Source organism: Panthera uncia, chromosome C2 (genome assembly GCF_023721935.1).
Source record: "Panthera uncia isolate 11264 chromosome C2, Puncia_PCG_1.0, whole genome shotgun sequence".
NCBI lineage: Eukaryota > Metazoa > Chordata > Mammalia > Carnivora > Felidae > Panthera > Panthera uncia.
The window spans coordinates 154452984-154476055 of NC_064810.1; the positions used below are offsets into that span (position 1 = coordinate 154452984).

At 43.9% G+C, this 23072-nt stretch overlaps 1 protein-coding gene across 5 annotated transcripts in view; it reads right to left on the reverse strand.

Moving 5' to 3' along the window:
• ANO10 (anoctamin 10) overlaps positions 1-22781 on the reverse strand; it is a 225618-nt gene extending 202837 nt beyond the window's left edge. For 4 of the 5 annotated variants that reach the window (XM_049629102.1, XM_049629100.1, XM_049629101.1 and 1 more), the window contains exons 1-2: positions 8275-8441; positions 6536-6670 (exon numbers count right to left, since the gene is read on the reverse strand). In XM_049629102.1, coding sequence (XP_049485059.1) covers positions 6536-6670; positions 8275-8356 — 217 coding nt within the window. In that variant the 5' untranslated portion in view covers positions 8357-8441. Of the gene's footprint in view, positions 1-6535; positions 6671-8274; positions 8473-11626; positions 11780-22428 lie in introns of those variants that run through there. The other variant, XM_049629104.1, reaches the window with a different exon arrangement.
• Positions 22782-23072: the final 291 nt, after the last annotated feature.

The window sequence follows — 23072 nt, forward strand, 5'->3', positions numbered from 1 at the left end:
CCCCCCCCCCCCCCCCCCCCCCCCCCGCTTTCTCCTCCTTATCTCTTCCGTCCCTTAGGCTGGTTACTCTGCTCATTGGTCTCTCTGAACAGGCATGTTTAATCCATTGTCTCGATACACGTTCTCCACCTCCTTCTTTACGCTCCTTTCTCTCTCTTGGAATAATTAAGCCACATAGTTTCTCTGTCTGGGTAACTTAATCTTCGTTAGGTTTTCCCTGCCCCCTTCTTTATTTTCCTTTCTCTCTCTCTGGATTAAGCCTTTTAGTCTCTCTGCATAATCAAGGTGTATTTTTTCTCTCTTTGTGTGTGCTCTGCCATCAGGACCGTCTCCCCCCTCTTCTTTAGTCTTTACTTTTTTGTTTTTGTTTATTTGTGTTATTTGTTTGTTTGCGTGTTTCTCTCTCCTGTTTGTCTGTTTTCCTTTCCAGGGCTACTCCAAGGAACAAATCAAAGCACACCTGCTGGACGGTCCAAAATATCACTACAAATAGGGTAATAAAATAACCAAAGTCACAACAACAGAGAGCAAGTAACAATCTCCGGAAAAACACCTCCAGAAGGGCCAGGCCCTGGACACGGTATGACCCTCCTTTAATATAGCAGTGCTCGCCAATGCAAAGCACACAACAAGCTTTTAAAATGCACAAGGGACAGAAAATCAGCCGAAATGACAAAATGGAAGAATTCTCCTCAAAAGAAATTCCAGGAATTAGCGACAGCTAGCGAATTGATCAAAACCGATTCAAGCAATGTAACGAAACAAGAATTTAGAATAATAATGATAAAATTAATTGCTGGGCTTGAAAAAGGCATAGAGGACAGCAGAGAATCTGTTGCTACAGAGATCATGGGTCTAAAAAAATAGGATGAATTTAAAAATGCTATAAATGAGGTGCAAAATAAAAAGGAGGCGGCCACAGTGCAGATTGAAGAGGCAGAGGAGAGAATAGGTGAGTTAAAAGATAAAATTATGGAAAAAGAGGAAGCTGAAAAAAAGGATAGAAAAATCCAGGAGTACGAGGGGAGAATTAGAGAACTAAGTGACACAATCAAACAGAGCAATATCCACATCATAGGAATTCCAGAAGAAGGAGGAGGAGGAGGAGGAGGAGGAGGAGGAGGGGAAGGAGGAGGAGGAGGAAAAGGAGGAGAAGGAGAAAAAGAAGAGGAGGAGGAGAAGAAGGAGAGAAGAAGAAGAAGAAGAAGAAGAAGAGGAGGAGGAGGAGGAGGAGGAAGAAGACAACGACAGAGAAAGGGGCTGAAGGTGTACTTGAACAACTCATAGCTAAGAACTTCCCTGATCTGGGGAAGGAAACAGGCACTGAAATCCAAGAGGCACAGAGAACTCCCTTCAGACGTAACTTGAATCAATCTTCTGCACAACATATAGTGAAATAGGCAAAATACAAGGATAAAGAGAGAATTATGAAAGCAGCTAGGGATAAACAGGCCTTATCATTCAAAGGTAGATACATAAGGGTAGTAGCAAACCCATCTACTGAAACTTGGCCAGAAAGGAATGACAGGAAATCTTCAATGTGATGAACAGAAAAAATATGCAGCCAAGAATCTTTTACCCAGCAAGTCTGTCATTCAGTATAGAAAAAGAGAGATAAAGGTTTCCCAAACAAAAACTGAAGGAATTCATCACCACTAAACCAGCCCTACAAGAGCTCCTAAGGGGGATTCTGCAAGTGAAATGCTGCAAGGACCACAAAGTACCAGAGACATCACTACAAGCATGAAACCTACAGATACCACAATGACTCTAAACTCGTATCTTTCCATAATAACACTGAATGTAAATGGACTAAATGCGCCAACCAAAAGACACAGGGTATCAGAATGGATAAAAAAAAAAAAAACAAGACCCATCTATTTGCTGTCTACAAGAGACTCTTTTAGACCTGAGGACACCTTCAGATTGAAAGTGAGGGGATGGAGAACTATCTACCATACTACCGGAAGTCAAAAGAAAGCTGGAGTAGCCATACTTATATCAGACAAACTAGACTTTAAATTAAAGGCTGTAACAAGAGAGGAAGAAGGGCATTATATAGTAATTACAGGGCCTATCCATCAGGAAGAGCTAACAAGGTAACAGAAGAGAAACAAGGGCCCTGAATGATATATTGGATCAGGCAGACTTGACAGATATATTTAGAACTCTGCATCCCTAAGCAACAGAATATACTTTCTTCTCGAGTGCACATGGAACATTCTCCAAGATAGATCACATACTGGGTCACAAAACAGCCCTTCATAAGTTTACAAGAATTGAGATCATACCATGCACACCTTCAGAACACAATGCTATGAAGCTTGAAATCAACCACAGGAAAAAGTCTGGAAAACCTCCAAAAGCATGGAGGTTAAAGAACACCCTACTAAAGAATGAATGGATCAACCAGACAATTAGAGAAGAAATTAAAAAATATATGGAAACAAATGAAAATCAAAATACAACAATCCAAATGCTTTGGGATGCAACAAAGGCAGTCCTGAGAGGAAAATACATTGCAATCCAGGCCTATCTCAAGAAACAAGAAAAGTCCCAAATACAAAATCTAACAGCACACCTAAACGAATAGAAGCAGAACAGCAAAGACAGCCTAAACCCAGCAGAAGAAGAGAAATAATAAAGATCAGAGCAGAAATAAACAATATAGAATCTAAAAAAACAGTAGAGCAGACCAATGAAACCAAGAGTTGGTTTTTTGAAAAAATAAACAAAATTGATAAACCTCTAGCCAGGCTTCTCAAAAGCAAAAGGGAGATGACCCAAATAGATAAAATCATGAATGAAAATGGAATTATTACAACCAGTCCCTCAGAAATATAAGCAGTTATCAGAGAATACTAAGAAAAATTATATGCCAACAAACTGGACAACCTGGAAGAAATGGACAAATTCCTAAGCACCCACACACTTCCAAAACTCAAACAGAAGAAATAGAAAACTTGAATAGACCCATAACCAGTGAAGAAATTGAATCAGTTACCAAAAATCTCCCAACAAATAAGAGTCCAGGACCAGATGGCTTCCCTGGGGAATTCTACCAGACATTTAAAGCAGAGATAATACCTATGTTTCTCAAGCTGTTCTGAAAAATAGAAAGAGAAGGAAAACTTCCAGACTCATTCTATGAAACCAGCATTACTTTGATTCCGAAACCAGACAGAGACCCAGCAAAAAAAAAAAAAAAAAAAAGAGAGAGAACTACAGGCCAATATCCCTGATGAATATGGATGCAAAAATTCTCAACAAGATACTAGCAAATCGAATTCAACAGCATATAAAAAGAATTATTCACCACGATCAAGTGGGATTCATTCCTGGGCAGCAGGGCTGGTTCAGTATTTGCAAATCAATCAACGTGATACATCACATTAATAAAAGAAAAGATAACCATATGATCCTGTTAATCGATGCAGAAAAAACATTTGACAAAACTCAGCATCCTTTCTTAATAAAAAACCCTTGAGAAAGTTGGGATAGAAGGAACATACTTAAACATCATAAAAGCCATTTATGAAAAGCCCACAGCTAATATCATTCTCAATGGGGGAAAACTGAGAGCTTTCCCCCTGAGATCAGGAACACAACAGGGATGTCCACTCTCACCGCTGTTGTTTAACATAGCATTGGAAGTTCTAGCAACAGCAATCAGACGACAAAAGGAAATCAAAGGCATCAAAATTAGCAAAGATGAAGTCAGGCTTTCACTTTTTGCAGATGACATGATATTATACATGGAAAACCCGACAGACTCCACGAAAAGTCTGCTAGAACTCATACATGAATTCAGCAAAGTTGCAGGATACGAAATCAATGTACAGAAATCAGTTGCATTCTTATACACTAATAATGAAGCAACAGAAAGACAAAGAAACTGATCCCATTCACAATTGCACCAAGAACCATAAAATACCTAGGAATAAACCTAACCAAAGATGTAAAAGATCTGTATGCTGAAAACTATAGAAAGCTTGTGAAGGAAATTGAAGATACAAAGAAAAGGAAAAACATTCCGTGCTCATGGATTGGAAGAATAAATATGGTTAAAATGTCAATACTACCCAAAGCTATCTACACATTCAATGCAATCCCAATCAAAATTGCACCAGCATTCTTCTCGAAGCTAGAACAAGCAATCCTAAAATTTGTATGGAACCACAAAAGACCCCAAATAGCCAAAGTAATGTTAGAAAACCAAAGTGGGAGGCATCACAATCCCAGACTTTAGCCTCTACTACAAAGCTGTAATCAGCAAGACAGCATGGTATTGGCACAAAAACAGACACATGGACCAATGGAATAGAATAGAAACCCCAGAACTAGACCCACAAACGTATGGCCAACTCATCTTTGACAAAGCAGGAAAGAACATCCAATGGAAAAAAGACAGTCTCTTTAACAAATGGTGCTGGGAGAACTGGACAGCAACACGCAGAAGGTTGAAACTAGACCACTTTCTTACCCTATTCACAAAAATAAACTCAAAATGGATGAAGGACCTGAATGTGAGACAGGAAACCATCAAAACCCTAGAGGAGAAAGCAGGAAAAAACCTCTCTGACCTCGGCCACAGCAATTTCTTACTTGACGTGTCTACAGAGGCAAGGGAAGCAAAAAGCAAAAATGAACTATTGGGACCTCCTCAAGATAAAAAGCTTCTGTACAGCGAAGGAAACATTCAACAAAACCAAAAGGCAACAGATGGAATGGGAGAGGATATTTGCAAATGGCATATCGGATAAAGGCTTAGTATCCAAAATCTATACAGAATTTATCAAACTCGACACCCAAAAAACATATAATCCAGTGAAGAAACGGGCAGAAGACATGAATAGACACTTCTCTAAAGAAGACACCCAGATGGCCAACAGGCACATGAAAAGATGCTCAACGTCACTCCTCATCAGGGAAATACAAATGAAAACCACACTGAGATACCACCTCACGCCGGTCAGAGTGGCTGAAATGAACAAATCAGGAGACTCTAGAGGCTGGCGAGGAAGGATGTGGAGACACGGGAACCCTTAGGTACTGTTGATGGGAACGTAAAATGGCACAACTGCTATCGAAAACAGTATAGAGGTACTTCAAAAAATTAAACATAGCAATACCATGTGATCCAGAAATTCCACTTCTGGGTATATACCCAAAATAATTGGAAGCAGGACCCTGAAGGGATATTTGCACACCCATGTTCATAAAAGGATTATTCTAAATAGAAAAAAGGTGGAGACAACCCAAGGGTCCACTGACGGATGAGTAAACAAGCAAAACGTGGCATACACGTGTACGTACACACACACACACACACGCACGCACGCACACACACAGGAATACTATTCAGTCTTTAAAAAGAAGGAAATTCCAACATATGCTACAACATAGACGAACCTAGCAGACAATGCTAAGTGAAACAAACCAGTCACAGAGAGAGAAATACTGTATGATTCCACTTATTTGAGTAGTCACAACCATAAAGACAGAAAGAATGGTGGTTGCTTGGGCAGGGGGCCAGGGGAGAAGGCAGAGTGATTGTGTAATGGATACAGAGTTTCAGTTTTACAAGATGGAAGGAGCTACGGAGAGGCATGGTGAGGACAATGTACAATATTCTAAATATATTTAATACCAGTGAAAATCTTTAAATTTTTTATCTTCGATCTTTAAATTTTATGTTATGTGCACTTTATCACAGTAAGAGAAAGAGAGTTAAGAGACACAACCACCATACAAAATGGGTGATCTACGACTGGACCTTGGTTTGAACAAACCAACTCTAATATATATTTGATGACAACAGGGAAAATTTGAACGTGGACTGCTTCCCAGGCATCTGTCCTGCTGGGTGAAGCCTGGAAGGTAGTATTAAACCGACTACAGAACACAGTAGCTTATATGTTTAAAGTATATTTGGGCAGCAAAAATGCTCTGAGGCCTTGCCACCCTGGGGGGTGGGGGGAGGAGGCAGACTTGGAATTACACGCTGTAGTGAGCACTTTATCTGCAAACTAGTATTCTCTTTCAGATGGGATGACAGAAAATCACAAAACTGCAAGCTGCTGATCTGCATTCAGGTATCATGTCACTCTGTGACTCTTCCTAAGCCTTGTTCCCACGTGCTCACCCACTGAAAGGGGAGGAGATGGAAAGAGGGCTCCAGGAAAAGACAATGGCTCCCATTTTCACTCCTCATCTGGGCATAACGTAAACTTTGCTAATCCGTGTTGCGTAATACGCATATGTGTTCACACCCAATTTTAAGCAAACCAAATGCTGTGAGGTCTTGGTAAATCAGACGCAGGGAACCACACGGAACAAACATATTGATCTAAAGGTGCAATATGACGAAGCTCTAATGGCAAAAGGCATGTTCATGAGAATATGTTATTACACAGCTCTGTATGTTTGTCAGTAAGAGAAAGACACAAAGCTTCTTTAACTTGTTATTCATCCGCTAAGCAAAAACAAGTGCATCAGAACACGTGTCCGTGAAGTGGCTGACAGCATGACTTACATAGCGACTTTCCTGGATACAGCTTTGCCTGGGGGTAACCAGGGATCATCTTTTCATCTCTGGCTCTAAGATTTTCGAGTTCATGTTTGATAATGAATTGACATTCTGCCATTGTGAGGAAGTCATCATTGTCATCTAAATGAGGACAAAAAATTTCCAGTTATTTTCTCATGACGGCCAAAATAAAATTAGTAAGATTCAAATAACCTGGGGTTATAGAAATGAGGACATAAACAATAAATAAATAACAACAAGGAATAAGCAAAGTATAAAACTCCTAAATTAAATAGAACATAAAGCGCCTTTTTATAAGAGTAAATTACCGTTTGCCTTCACATAACACAATCCTTCGATCACTGTACGATGGCTCCCCCTTATCCAGGGTTTTGCTTTTTGCAGTTCGTTACCTGCATCAGTCATGGTCCAGAGGTGACGACCCGCCTTCTGCCCTATTGTCAGAAGGTCAGTGGTAGCCTGATACCACGTTGCAATGCCTAGTTCATTCACCTCACGTCGTCTCAGCAGGCAGGAGCTGAATCATCTCACATCATCACAAGACCAGTGCACACAGTAATATAAGATACTTCGAGAGAGACCACATTTGCGCCATTTTTCTTACAGCAGATTATTACCATTGTTCTATTTTAGTATTGTTGTTGTTGATCTCTTACTGTGTCTGGTTCATAAATTAAGCTTTACCATAGGTATGCACATATAGGAAAAAACACAGCCCATACAGGGCCCAGTACTGTCTGCTATCTCAGGTATCCACTGGGAGTCTCGGAATGTATCGCCCACAGCTAAGGGGAGCGAGGGACTACGGTCCTGGTTCTTATATAACAGGGTACAAATATCCAAATGGCAGACACCTGCTTGATCTCATTTAAGGCCAATGAGCAGAATTCTAACACTATCCTAACTAGGGATGGAACTGAAGTTTGCCTACATGACAAATTCTCCTCCTTCAAACTCTTCAGCCCAGGTTGCTCCCTTCTGGAGTTGAATATTCCTCCCATAAAATTGGGGGAAGACAGTCTGATAAGAAAACAGTGCTGTTTTTTGACAAGCGAATCCTCTTAAATGAGGTGATTTTTTTTACCATTATCATTTATGCTAATAAAGCATAAAGATATAAAAATCCAGAGTGACTTTGAAGAAGCCTAATCACATCTTCTAACTCCAAAGCCCTGGAAGGGACCAGTTTATTCTGAAGCCAAACTCCCACTCTGACCTCATAGCCACCTTGGCTTTCTCAGTTCTTTCCAGAAACCACTCTCTTCTGGAACGGGCTATGAGGCCGGAACAGAACCAGGTACTCTACCAGGAAATGGCAATTCTAGAATACTGAACTACTGCATTTCTCATTATAACATTTTTCTGTATCAAGCTAGTGAACATACACCATTCTAAGAATTAGAACAGAATAACAGTAATAAGTTACATTTGTCACCCTAATTTATGTTCATCTATTCCAGGGATCACAAAGTAAGGTCCATGGGCCATATTTTATAAGCAAATTTTAGTGGAACACAGCTGCACCCATTCATTTCTTACAGTCTAGGGCTGCTTTTGCTTTACAAGGATAGTGTTGAGTAACTGCGAGAGGACGTATGGCCCACACGGCCTAAAATATTTACTATTTGGCCTTTTACTGAAAATGTGTGTTGACGCCTGATCTACTGATCAAAACCTTATTTGTGAGATAAAATGATTCTAACAGAAACAATCTTGGGACTCACCATCGAAATCTTTGAAGTTATATCGGGTTCCATACGTGAAGGCTCTCATAGTGTTATCATTACACTCTTTTACCAGACCCATTGCTTCCGCACCCAGTAACAATGTAATCTTGGAGGCACCGACAAGATATAAGTTCTGATTTTCTAGTGTTTCTTTCTCATATTTATTTAACAATGGTCTAAACAGCAGCTGGGCACCTTCAAAAACAAAAGATAAGCACAATCTCAGGAAAGTTTCAAGGACGAAAACATTCTAGGTAAGTATTGTTTCTAGTTTGATATAAGCAAAATGTATTAACAATTCAAATACATCTCCCAAATAGATAAGAACTACACATAAGTCAAGTTCCTCCAGAAAATGCCTTCTAGCTTCCCATGTTTCTGCTACGAAGTGTGATCCTTATATACGTGGTATTATTATGTACGTGACCTTTTCTCTTTTTCTCCTGAAGTCTGTAGTATCTTCTCCATTCCCAGGGTTCCAGAACTTCCCAATGACAGGCCTCTTCATTTCCAGTGCTGGGCACGAGGTGGGCCCTTTCCAGCTGAAAAAGCATGGCATCCACCTTGAGTTTTCCTCAGATGATTTCTTCTCCTTTTCTTCCATTCCCTTTCTAGAACTCCTTTTATTCAGATGTGTACCTCTTGGACGAGTCCTCTAACTTCCTTATTTTTTCTCTGTCAAATTTTCCAATTCTGTAACTTTTTGCTCTACCTTCTGGTAGGCTTTATCAAAATTACTTTCTAACCCTTTGAGTTTTTAAACTTTGCTTTCATATTTCCACTCTCTAAGAGCTTTTTTCCTAAATGAATATTTTACAGCATCCGACTCTTGATTTATAGAATGTTCTACCTTCTCATAACTGAGAGTTGAGTTTTTAATTTCCTCTTGGTTTTCTTCTTCTGCAGAGTTTGCTGTTTTTGTCTGCTTGTTTTAGCTTAGCTTTCTCTTTCATGTTAGGGATTTTCCTCGGATGTTTGGTGATCTTTTATTGTATGCACATGTTTAAGAAAGGTGTCCCGACAGGGTACAGTGAACCTCTGAAGGTTTAGATGGAGTTCATTAAAGATGGCCTTCCATGCACAGTCATCTGGCCAGGTCATTTTCCATGGGCAACTCTCTGATTTCTGCACCTTGGGTTATTTTGCCTTTGGTTGTTTTGTCTTTGACTCTGACTCTGGTCAGAGTCCCCAGGAAAGAGTATTCAATCTGCTTCCTAGATGATTGATTCTAGCTAATATTTTGGATACTAAATTAGGTATGAGATTCGTGGGGTGGAGGACAGGGGTAATAATACTCAGTTATTATCCTATTTTCAGTACAGAATCTCTGTTTTCAACTGTGCATAAATCCCCCATTACAAAATCCAAGCATCTGACCCTCTGCAGAGAATAATTCACACTCTTCTGCTCCGATGGTAGAATACAGAAGGGATCAGGGGAGCTAACTATTTCTTAAATGGATCTTGGTCGATTCTTTTTCCTTTTTCTTGGTAGCACTTATTTCTGCCTCCACAGGTCTCTACAGTCACTAATACCTAAGTCTTTAGAAGTCTTCAGTCTGCAGTATAAACCAAACTGTACCTCAACTTGTACCCCTGCCAGCTTCAGCTTTGGCTTTTTCAAATCTGAGAAGTTATTCACCACTCATCCACCTGTTTTCAAGCTTCCAAAATGGTGCTGCTGTTATATTCTTTCCTTTCTTCTTTGTCAACCTGGACTTATTATCTTTTTTAAAAGATTCTTTTATTGTCATTTCAATAGGAGTTTAGAAGAGAGTAAAAGTAAACATGAGTGTTAAACCTACTACCCTTACCTGAAAGATGAGGATGCTTTTTTGGAATGTTCTTTTTTGCTTTCCCAACAGTAGAAAGATGCCCGCTGCTTCCCCATTCTTGTGTGTCTTTGTGTGTCTGTTCCACACAAGTAACAGAGAAGACTGGGAATACACAAAAGTCCCTCACTCTTAGGCACAACAAAAGCTCTTCCATCACAGGAATTTCAAAGAAGGGACCCAGGGGCGCCTGGGGGGCTCAGTCAGTTAAGCGTCCAACTTCCGCTCAGGTCATGATCTCACGGTTCATGGGTTCGAGTCCACTTCAGGCTCTGTGCTGACAGCTCAAAGCCTGGACCCACTTCGGATTTGTCTCCCTCTCTATCTGCCCCTTCCCCTCTCACACTCTGTCTCTCTCTCTCTCTCTCTCAAAAATAAATAAACATTTAGGGGCACCCGGGTGGCTCGGTCGGTTAAGCGTCCGACTCCGGCTCAGGTCATGATCTCACAGTCCGTGGGTTCGAGCCCCGCGTCGGGCTCTGTGCTGACCGCTCAGAGCCTGGAACCTGTTTCAGATTCTGTGTCTCCCTCTCTCTCTGCTCCTCCCCTGTTCATGCTCTGTCTCTCTCTGTCTCAAAAATAAATAAACGTTTAAAAAAAAAAATTAAAAAAATAAATAAACATTTAAAGAAAGAACAAATGAACGAACAAACTCCAATCCAGTGAAACACCTCTGATTTTAGTAAGCAGGTACTCTCGTTTTCAAGTTTTCTTTTGGCTTGGTTGTTTCCCAAAAATCAAAAATCCCACTTTGATTCAAGGTTTTATTTTTAAGAAAGCACTTCAGTTTACAGTCAAAATCTTAAAAAAAAAAAAGTCTAAGTTGTATTCAGTGTTTGGAGACTTGGTGAAGTTTTAGGTATTGTTCTGTACAGTTTTATGACGCGTTTCCTCGTGTAAAATGTCCTCCACTCTTTCCCCCAGATGTAGACCCCCTTCTGCCCTTTGGGAGAGGGCTAAGCTTTGGCTTCTCCTATAAAGTCATCCCTCTCCGTCCTGAAAAGCATCACCAAGGGCCTCCCCTTTCTTCCCTTTCCTCTTGCAGCTAGTCTACAAACAATTCACTCCGAACTATCGTGCACTGACTGCTTTGTAACAGCTCGTTTTGTCGTCGTTGTTGTTGTTCCGTTACTTCAGTTTCCAGAAAAGCCACGTTCAGTCTCCTTACACCGACAGTGACAGTAACAGTAACGTTCTTGCAGGGACCGTGTTAATCTCCCTCTCAGCACCATACCTGACACACAGATAGATACTCGTCCACTCATCTGACAAATATTGACCTACTGTGCACCAGGCAGTGTACTAGGCACGGCATTTATAGCTGTGAACAAAATCACACCCGTGCTGCTTACAGTCTAATGCTGACTTAGATTCCCTTTCAAGTCCAGAGAAATCATAAAGAGCAAAGAAGTGGATATGAATTTTAGAAATATATCAAGGAAAAAACTGTAAAACATTTGAAAATACATTTTTAGTCACTGATCATGACTAAGTCTGAGTAATATTTGTTTTACTTGCCCCCATCTTCCTTTTTAGAGACAATTCTGTTTTTCAGCCATTCTTTGGTTTCTTCTTTGACATCCTGCGCAAGTTCTAGGACCACCAAAGGTGTGAAGGAACTCTCACAAGTATCCAAAGCTGATAAGGTCACTTTCATCTTTTACAAATGTGCTGAAATTAAAATAAAATAAAAAGCACATGGGTTATAATGGAAAAGTGAAATCTATGGAAACATATAAAAAACGTATTTGTATTTTCTCTTAATTACACCTAATTCTGGGTCCCAGGACAAAGGAAAATTTCTCATGATCCAGATGGACATGAGACAGGCTCAACCAATGGCTCAAAGCACAAGTGCGAGCCAGGCCCATACAAAGTCAGGGGGAACATCATCCTTTCCCGTAAGCAGCTCAGAACACGGCAGGGAGGACATCAGATAAGGGAAAGACAAAACGTGTGAAATACACTGTCACACAGGAAGAGGTAGAAAGTATTTACAAAAGATCTGACACCCGAACAGGGTTTAGAGGAATGAACAGGAATTTGCTGGCGAGACTTGGATGGCATTCTACGTAGAAGAAACAGTATTCCTGTACAAAATAGAGAGGAAAAATAGCCAACAGAATCAGAGACACACAAGTGATGAGGTGTGGCTACAGCACCACTTGTGTGTGTAGGGGTGGGGGGTGCAGGATGGGAATGAGCAGGTATCTAACCAGGGACCGTGACTACAAAGGAACGGGGCTTTGTCAAATAAGCGATGGGAGTGATCAGTTCAGTAAGAGCAGGGAATTGACCTGGTCCGAGTTCATGCTTAGGTATGGAGTTGAAGTCCCCGGTATCAGCTTCCCTTCCTAGTTTCTCTTTCTCAGGAATATCATCTTTATCTCCATTTCCACGCTTGAAAAGTACCCTGGTCGACTTGGATGTCCACAAATGGCATCAGTCACTAAGGCCTAATGGCCTCCCTCTAAAATGTTTCTCGTGTGAATCTCTCTAACCCAGTGATTCACAGCAGAGACAATTTCCAGACTTTAGACTTACTTATTCTAACTTTGTACTTGACGTGGGTTTTAATGACTCCAAAGTACAAGTGCAAATCAGTTCTTGGGAATAATCACAAAAGGAATGACCAACACCACAGAACAGCCTTCCGTTCTTTAGGGTGAATTATGATCTTGCAACAAGCAGATCAAACAGACCGAGGTTACCTGGCTTAGACTGATAAGTTTTTCTCTTACTCCAACACAGCGTAAGTTTTGGGGCAACATAGGTATTATAAATCAATGCTGGATTCACATCATGGCACAAATGCTTCAGGAATGCTATTATAAAATAACAGCCAAATCCAAAGTGGGCGTGCCAGGCTCTATGAAGGTAACAAGATCAAAACGGGCCTCAGCACTCACCTCCTAACAGCTAGTAATGTGGTCGGGAACTCTACAGAATGAAAGAATGATAAAAATTAGCCATTAGAGCTATAGGAACTCAGAACACTTAATGTGCCAAAGTTTCCATCAAGAAAAAGAGGCATGTTCTACAGAGGGAAATAATGTGTAAAATCAATGACATTAAGAATAGACAGAGCAGACAGAGCAGGACCAGAGCAGAGAGGGCAACATTTTGTGAGCTGTGACCATTTAAGGATAAGGAATGCTACAGTTCACATCTGCTCCAATGCCCAGAATGGAGCCACTGTTGGTTTCTGAGCAGAGAATCAGCTACGTGTCGGAGTGAGATGAATCTCCATAGGTAGATTTAGGGGGCAGAATATGAATATTCTTTCAACTCTCCTGAACTTCTGGAATTTTTCAAAACAAAAAGTTGAGGAAAATGGTTAATGTACCAGTACACTACAGAGGCTTACGCATCGTCACCTTTTAAACGGAAAAATCAAATACAACGAACATTTATGACATGCTTATTTTCAGTCATGCTGTGATAAGAGTCTGAAGGTACAAAAGTAAGTAAGGTCCCCATCTTGCTTCTAGGGAGCTCACAGTCTTACAGCGGAAGCATCAGATCATTCCAACAGGAGGCCTGAAACAATAGCAGAAACCGTCTGGGGCAGGGCAGCCTGAGGAGGCGGGATTAACCTTCTGGGAAGGGAGGCTGAGAACCGGTAGCCTTCAACTCGGAAAAGGTCCACAGATAACTGTGAGGTCTCTGACCTGGAACATGGGAAAGAGGAAGTAAAGAGCCAAGCTGAAAAGGAATGGTTAGGCTCAGGGCACAATCCACAGTTCAGCAGGGTGTGTGTGGACACACGTCAAAGGTGTCAGTTTCCTGGCATTTGCGCATCGCCTAACGTCGGTATAAAAGGCCCACTGTGTTCACAACTTCCAGACCACACAACACTCTTTCTGAGACACTAAATGCAGGTTTCAGTTCTAAACACGTGTATGAGCACCAGCAAGAAATACATAAAAAATATTTGCTCACTGATTATTCTCATTTGAGCTACTATATGCCCTTCATGACTCGACACAACCTTCACAAGATTTCCAAGATCCTACAGACAAAAGTGTCACCATCTCTGACATCCAAAGAGTTCCTACAAATCAACAAAAAAATACGAAACCTGAAATCACAAGTCACAAAAGAATAGAAGCAGCCAACACACACTTTGAGAAGATGTTCAAACATACCAATAAAAGAAATGTAAAGCAACTATAAGATGCCTTTCCCTTTTCAGGTTTGCTGAAGCTGAAAGGTGGACGGAACCTAGTTCTGGCACAGGTGTAGAAAATCAGGCATTTTCACACACAGCTGACAGATGTTGTACTTTGATGCCATCTTTCCAGAAAGCAGAGTGGCAGTATGGAAAATAATATGAAATACGCTTACCATTCAACACAACAACGCCATTTCTAGGAATTCATGCCAAGGAGACAATAAAATAGAATATATATACAGTGGAAGTCATTACAACTTCCTTTTTTTCCTCTCTCTCTTTCTCATTTACTTTGGGTTTAGTTATGGCAAAGAAATAAAAAAGACACAATGTATACAACCTGAAAGTCCAACAAGAGGACACTGGCGAAACACATAAGGTATTTACACGTCACAGCCATACAACAGAACCATCAACACTAGGGTACGGATGCAACTATATTAACATGGAGAACATTTCATTACGCATTGTAAGATTTTTAAAAAACGCAAAACAAGACCCCATTTATGGATATGTACAATCCATCCTAATATCAAAATGACAACAACACTAGGTAACTTTGGGTTTTGGAAGTATGTGGTGCTTAGGAATTTGTCCATTTCTTCCAGGTTGTCCAGTTTGTTGGCATATGATTTTTCATAGTATTCCCTGATAATTGCTTGTGTTTCTGAGGGACTGGTTGTAATAATTCCATTTTCATTCATGATTTTATCTATTTGGGTCATCTCCCTTTTCTTTTTGAGAAGCCTGGCCAGAGGTTTATCAATTTTGTTTATTTTTTCAAAAAACCAACTCTTGGTTTCATTGATCTGCTCTACTGTTTTTTTTTAGATTCTATATTGTTTATTTCTGCTCTGATCTTTATTATTTCTCTTCTTCTGCTGGGTTTAGGGTGTCTTTGCTGTTCTGCTTCTATTTCGTTTAGGTATGCTGTTAGATTTTGTATTTGGGATTTTTCTTGTTTCTTGAGATAGGCCTGGATTGCAATGTATTTTCCTCTCAGGACTGCCTTCACTGCATCCCAAAGCATTTGAATTGTTGTATTTTGATTTTCATTTGTTTCCATATATTTTTTAATTTCTTCTCTAATTGCCTGGTTGACCCATTCATCCTTTAGCAGGGTGTTCTTTACAGACTTTTTCTTGTGATTGATTTCAAGCTTCATAGCATTGTGGTCTGAAAGTGTGCATGGTACAATCTCAATTCTTTTATACTCATGAAGGGCTCTTTTGTGACCCAGTATGTGATCTATCTTGGAGAATGTTCCACGTGCACTCGAGAAGAAAGTATATTCTGTTGCTTAGGGATGCAGAGTTCTAATATCTGTCAAGTCCATCTGATCCAATGTATCATTCAGGGCCCTTGTTTCTTTATTGATCCTGTGTCTAGATGATCTATCCAATGCTGTAAGTGAAGTATTAAAGTCCCCTGCAATTACCACATTCTTATCAATAAGGTTGCTTATGTTTGTGATGAATTGTTTTATATATATTTGGGGGCTCCCATATTCGGCCCATAGACATTTATAATTGTTAGCTCTTCCTGATGGATAGACCCTGTAATTATTATATAATTCCCTTCTTCATGTCTTGTCACAGCCTTTAATTTAAAGTCTAGTTTGTCTGATATAAGTATGGCTACTCCAGCTTTCTTTTGACTTCCAGTAGCATGATAGATACTTCTCCATCCCCTCACTTTCAATTTGAAGGTGTCCTCAGGTCTAAAAGAGTCTCTTGTAGACAGCAAATAGATGGGTCTTGTTTTTTTATCCATTCTGATACCCTATGTCTTTTGGTTGAAGCATTTAGTCCATTTACATTCATTGTTATTATTGAAAGATATGGATTTAGAGTCATTGTGATGTCTGTAGGTTTCATGCTTGTAGTGATGTCTCTGGTACTTTGTGGTCCTTGCAACATTTCACTCACAGAATCCCCCTTAGGATCTCTTGTAGGGATGGTTTAGTGGTGATGAATTCCTTCAGTTTTTGTTTGTTTGGGAAGACCTTTCTCTCTCCTTCTATTCTGAATGACAGACTTCCTGGATAAAGGATTCTCGGCTGCATATTTTTTTCTGTTCGTCACATTGAAGATTTCCTGCCATTCCTTTCTGGCCTGCCAAGTTTCAGTAGATAGATCCGTCACTAGTCTTATTGGTCTCCCTTTGTATGTTAGAGTGTGTTTATCCCTAGCTGCTTTCAAAATTTTCTCTTTATCCTTGTATTTTGCCAGTTTCACTATGATATGTCACACAGAAGATCGTTTCAAGTTACGTCTGAAGGGAGTTCTCTGTGCCTCTTGGATTTCAATGTCTTTTTCCTTCTCCAGATCAGGGAAGTTCTCAGGTATGATTTGTTCAAGTACCCCTTCAGCCCCTTTCTCTCTCTCTCTTCCTCCTCTGGAATTCCTATTATACAGATATTGTTCCGTTTCATTGCATCACTTAGTTCTCTAATTCTCCCCTCATACTCCTGGATTTTTTTCTCTTTTTCTCAGCTTCCTCTTTTTCCATAATTTTATCTTCTAATTCACTTATTCTCTGCCTCTGCAATCCGAGCTGTGGTCGCCTCCATTTTATTTTGCACCTAATTTATAGCATTATTTAGCTCCTCATGACTATTTCTTAGTCCCTTGATCTCTGTAGTAATAGATTCTCTGCTGTCCTCTATGCTTTTTTCAAGCCCAGCGATCAATTTTATGACTATTTTTCTAAATTCTTGTTCCGTTATATTGCTTAAATCGTTTTTGATCAATTCGTTACTGTCGCTACTTCCTAGAGTTTCTTTTGAGGAGAATTCTTCCGTTTCGTCATTTTGGACAGTCCCTGGAGTGGCGCGGAACTGCAGGGCACTTCCCCTGTGCTGTCTGGAGTAACTTGTTTTGGTGGGCGGGCTGCAGCCAGACCTGATGTCTGTCCCCAGCCCACCGCTGGGGCCACAGTCAGACTGGTGTGTACCTTATCTTCTCCTCTCCCAGGGGCAGGACTCACTGTCGAGTGGGGTGCCCCTGTCTGGGCTACTTGCACACTGCCAGGCTTGTGGTGCTGTTTCGATGGGATCTGGCGTATTAGCCAGGGTGGATCCGTGCACAGGGGCGGGAGGGGCAGGCTCAGCTCGCTTTGCCGTGGGTGGTCCTCTGCAGGAGGGGCCCTGCAGCTACCGGGAGGGAGGCAGACCCGTCGGAGGGATGGATCCACAGAAGCACAGCGCTGGGTGCTTGCACGGTGCAAGCAAGTTCAGTGAACTGGTTCCCTTTGGGGTTTCGGCTGGGGGATGGGAGAGGGAGATGGCGCTGGCCAGAGCCTTTGTTCCCCACGAGCGGAGCTCTGTCTTCCGGGGCTCAACAACTCTCCCTCCCGTTGTCCTCTAGCCTTCTCACTCTCCGAGCAGAGCTGTTCACTTTTAACATTCCAGATGTTAAGTCCCACTGGCTGTCAGAACTCACGCAGTCCGGCCCCTCTGCTTTTGCAAGCCAGACTCTGGGGCTCCGCCTCGCCAGGCAGGCTGCCCCTCCACCAACCAGGCTCCCTCCCGCCAGTCCCTGGAGCGCGCACACCTCTCCGGCCTTCCTACCCTCTTCCGTGGGCCTCTTGTCTACGCTTGGCTTTGGAGAGTCCGTTCTGCTAGTCTTCTGGCGGTTTTCTGGGTTATTTAGGCAGATGTGGGTGGAATCTAAGTGATCAGCAGGACGCGGTGAGCCCAGCGCCCTCCTACGTCGCCATCTCAACACTAGCTAACTTTGGGGTCTTTACATGGGCTACTCCTTGAATTCTCACACCAACCCCATGAAAAAGAAACTCTTAACACTTTCATTTAGCAGATGAGAAAACTGAAGTCAAAGAGGTTAAGGAGTTTGTCCAATGTCACGTGGTAGCGAGCAGAAGAGCCTAACCTCAGGCACCCTGAGGCCAGAGTTCACACCCTTAACCACGTGTGGCTACACTCACGATTCACTCCATACTGTGTGTATTTGAATAAATATCCCATCGATGATTAGGCAGATATATCTCTCCCAACTGTCATGTCTAGGTAGTAGGATTTCAGATGATTGTTATTTTCTTCTTTACGTTTCTCTTTTTGATTTGAACTTTAATAGGCAAGGTTTTTTTTCTTATAATTAGAAAAAAATGGCTTTTACACTTGTAACACAGTATAGAGGTCCGACATTTTAAAAGTAAGGGTGAAATGTACCCTTTAGGAAAGGCCAAACGATACTTTTTAAAACTGTATAATACAAGATAATTTGCTTTAGTCCCAGATTAAAAACACACCAACTTTGTAAAAAAGAAGTTGCCTAACTGTAAAGATTGTTTTGAATAAAGGCTCGATAACAACGAAAAGCCTTCCGTCCAACAGTATATAAAATGAAACAGCTCCGCACATAGGCACATCCCCTCCTATCCAGAAGGAGGCGGCCAAAAGCGCCAGTGGAGCTGGGCAACGATAGAATTTTTAGAGCAGAAGGAGCCTTAGGGGTCACTTAGTCCCATGACCTCACTGTATCATATTCACAAGGTCCGAAATCACACAACCAGCGTGGCAGATACAGACTGAAGTCCAGTGCTCTTTGAATGAAACCAGGCAGTATGAAAAAGACCTTTTCCTCTTTTTTTCCTTTTTGTGAACTTAGTCAACAAAGTCAGTTTTACAGTCTTGTCATTGGAAGAAACGCCGGCCCGGCCACGCTGGGCAGCTGCAAGCCTAGCTCCCTGAAAGTCTCACAGACTAAGTCCAGGGCCCGTGTTGGTTGGACTCCGCTCTGAACCATGCCAGGTGGGAAAAGAGTGTCCGTGAAGGCTTGTTGGTGGAGCTCGGGAAGCCTTGATCCCTCTGAGGCTCCAGCACATAAAATGCCCTCGAGGCTCAACACTGTTGGTGACAGTCCTCGAAGGCCCACTCTGCTCTGTTCACGCTCGCTTTCAGCTGTTCTGCGCTCGGGCCGGCCACCGCGCCACAACGTACTTACCACCCTGGTGACCTAAGACGCCCCTCTCCCGACGCGCCACACCTTCTGTGCGGTCTTCTTCCTGTCCCTGTAACCCACCGAGGGGCACCCATCGCTCAGGGAATTTCTGTCTCTATATAGGAACACCTCTGGGATGCTCTCTCCTTGGGGGATCCCTGCCCCTGTGCTCTGCACGCAGCAGGGTGCAGGTATGGAGCACTCAGTGTTGTAATTCACTGGCCAGCGGAATCCAGGCCTGTGCTAAACCGCTTCTCCCCACCCGCGGGCTCAATGGCATGAAGAGCAAGTCTAAGGCAGTAAAAACAAGAAGCCTCAGGGCAGCCTTGGCCTAAGCTGAGTTCTGCAACCTGCTTTGACCAGAGGGTCTTCATGGGAGCTTGGTCTACCATCATCACCATGCACATGACTAATAAATACACGCGACTAAAATACCAGAGGGGGGCACGTGAGGGCGTTAAGTGTGGGTACAGAAAAGAGGCTCGTGGTCCCAGCGGGGTCCAATCTAAAAAACAACGATCCAACATATGTAGTCTTCTTGGGCACTGGACGGTACAACGATTTCTGCAACCACAACCAATTTCCCCCTTTCACCCAAGCTGTCAACCAGGACAGCAGCCAGGAATGACTAAAAGGCACAGCATACAGGTTCCAGAGACACTCTGGGGCACAGGACAGCCGTCCCAAATTCTGTTCTTACCGTGTGTTGTACTGCACACAGCGCCAAAGAGAGGCCTAAAAACGAACTGGATTCAGGTGCTGTTACATTAGCTACTGCAATCACCTGCCTACAGGAAGAGGTGAATCCTGACCATAGTGGCTGAAATGCGCATATGAAGATAAACACACTGTGAGTTCAGCCATGGGGCCGGGAGTACATGCATCTTTCATCAAGGATCAAGAAAAGAATAGGAGACTCTGTATTCTCTTCCTGAGCTTGGGGGTGGGGGAAGGCAATGGAATTATAAATCCAAAGGCTAGTTACAAGGAAGTGCACAGGTATCTTCAGAAATCACCTTATTTCAGACCCGAGGAGAAACACAAACCAAAATTACTCAGTCACGAAGCAGCACAGGAACAGATCATTGAGAGAAAGACGAAGGGCCCCACTGATTGAGCTGGAAAATGAGAGGGATTTCCCGAGGAGAAAAGGTGCAATTTTAATGGCCGGGGCTAGATGGAAGGACAGGACCCTTCTGGAGGCCCTGAGGGTAAGAAAACAGAGCCGTCTTCTGAAATCTGCAACAGGCTGTTAATGACGAGGGCAACTGGGAGACAGTCCTTCCTCGAGACCCAGGGCAGCTGCCTCTCCGAGTTACATAAGGTGTGCAAATCTGGGAGTGGTAAGTCAGCACACCGTACACACCCACCCGCACTAGAGTTTCTCGGCGACACTGATGAGGTAAGGAAGCTGGTGAGGCCCATGTGAGAAACACATCTGGGAACCTGATGGCATCAGGATCGCACCGGAAGATGCAGGAGAGGCGGGACAGACGTACTGGAAACAGCCTGGCCACAGCAGCCCAGGCCTAGGCCTAAAGAGATGCTGCACCAAGAAGGCCACCTCTGCACAGAAGCACCCAACTGGGCCTTGCCAGGACTGACCGCCTCTCACTCACACTTCCTGTCTGCTCTGGAATCACGTCTGAAACCCTGGAGCAACACTGCATCTCACCTGCAAGCGTAGCACTTGACTCAAAACTAAAGCTCTGATATGTGATAAAAGCATGAATCCATACGATGATCACCCACCATATAAAAAGACGTTTACGGAGAATTCTTAACGATCGGGGGAAATGCCAAGCGGGGGTAAAAGCAGACAACAAAGTAATATAACAATGTGACCCCAATTATGTAACATGTACATTTAATACACAATAAAATACAAAAAGAATGAAGGAGTATTGCACCAAAATGTTAAGAGGGTTGGTTAAATTACATGGGATTTTCATTTTCATCCTTATACTCTTTTCTCTATCTTCTAAGGTTCTACAATGAAAAAAAGTTTCACTGGCTTTTTTTTTAAGCACACACACCGATTTACTAGGCCCTTTCTATTCCCTTGCATTACTTTAAATCTTTTAAATTTCATCCTTCACCGGTAATTCTGCAATTCTTTCAGCAAAAGCTGGTCAGAACACACATGATCTACTTCCCACGGTGAATTTAAAACTAGGTGTCCTCACAGAACGGGCCCTTAGAAAGTATCTGGTTCTGTAAGTTAGTGGGAGACTTCAAATTGAAAGCAGGCAGAGAGTAAAGATGGGACTTTTGAAAAACGCCACAGGACTCGCGTTTTGGAAACTAAACTCCGCAGGATTTAACGGCATGGGCCACAACAGTTTTGCAGTCCGAATAAACCTCCGCTGTACTTTTGAAGCCCGGAACCTCTGTACACTGTCTTGGCTGCTGGAACAGCCTTCTGCAGCAGACGGCGCGCACCGAGTCCGGCGCTGGGCAGGCACCAGGAAAACAGAAGCAGCCTATAGGAGGACAACTCGATTCCATCCACATTTCTCGGGTGTCCCAGGCACTGCCCCTGACTTGCATTTATTGCTTAAAAAGTACTACGTGTGCCAGTGGAGAGCCCGGAAACCCAATCACCCCGATGTGAAAGGGAGCATGACCCTGCAAGTTCGCTCCAGCCACGCTAGTTCGGACGTATCCCAAGCGTCCCTGCTCCCCAGGCGGCCCGAGAAACGTGAATCTTGGGCGCCGCTGGGCTGGTCCTTCCAAAAAACGTCCTTCCATAGGCTTGGCCGCCTTTCCCAACCCCACCCACGACCTCACTCCCCTGAGCTCCGAAGACCCCAAGGCCCCATCCTGACCAAAGTCCCAGCTTTCGGCTTCACCACGTTTCTTCCAATGCTCAGCCCTCCATCCCAGACTCCTATAGGCTCTCCCCAGCCCCCACCTGCGCCTGCCACCCCCCCCCCATACTTTCAGTCCTCCCTCCCCAACCCCCATTTGCGCCCATCCCGGTCCCACTTCCCCATTCCCGACACTGCCCCGGGAAGGTGCCCCGGGGAGGTGCCCCGGGGAGGTGCCCCGGGAAGGAAGGGCTGTGGGAGGCGTCCCTGGAGGCGCGCCGCCGCCGCCGCCAGGCAGCCGGGGCTCAGTCCCACACGGACCCCGGCTCCGCGCCGCCGACGGCGAGAGGGGCTGCGGGCCCCTCCCCCACTCACCGGCCGCAGCGGCGCTCCACGTCTTCGGAGGCGGGCCCGACGGCCGGCGCCACGGGGAGGCAGAGCCGCGGACGCGCGAGGCGGGGGGCGGGCCGAGGCCTGCAGGGAGGGCGCGCCGGGCGCTGGGTGTGGCGGGCCTGGCGGGGCCCAGACTCCAGGGTGCGCGGGCCGGGCCGGACCGCGTCGGGACAGGCGGGGCCCGGCACTGCGTCGCCCTGAGCGGGGCGGGGCCTAGTGGGGAGTCCCTCCGAGGCTGGGGCTGGAACGGCTCCGGAGAAAAGGTAGGAAGGGCCTGGCTGGCTTTTGGCCGGGAGTGGGAACGCGACGGGGCACGGGAGAGGCGTGCCTTGTGGGCTGTCACTCCCGAGGAGGGGCGGGACCACGGTGAGAGAGGCGCGCCTTATGGGCTGTCCGCGGCCGGGGGGCGGGGCCTCGTCGGGCGGTCCCACCGCGAGGGGGCGGGGCCACAGCGAGCGGGGGCGTGTCCTATGGGCTGTCGCTCCGAGAGGAGGCGGGACCACGGTGGGAGAGGCGTGTCTCATGGGCTGCTTTTCCGATGAGGGGTGGGGCCTCGCTGGGCCTTCGCACCTAGCGGGGGTGGAGCCTAGTGGAGACGCGGAGAAAAAAATACCGGTATCCCTGCT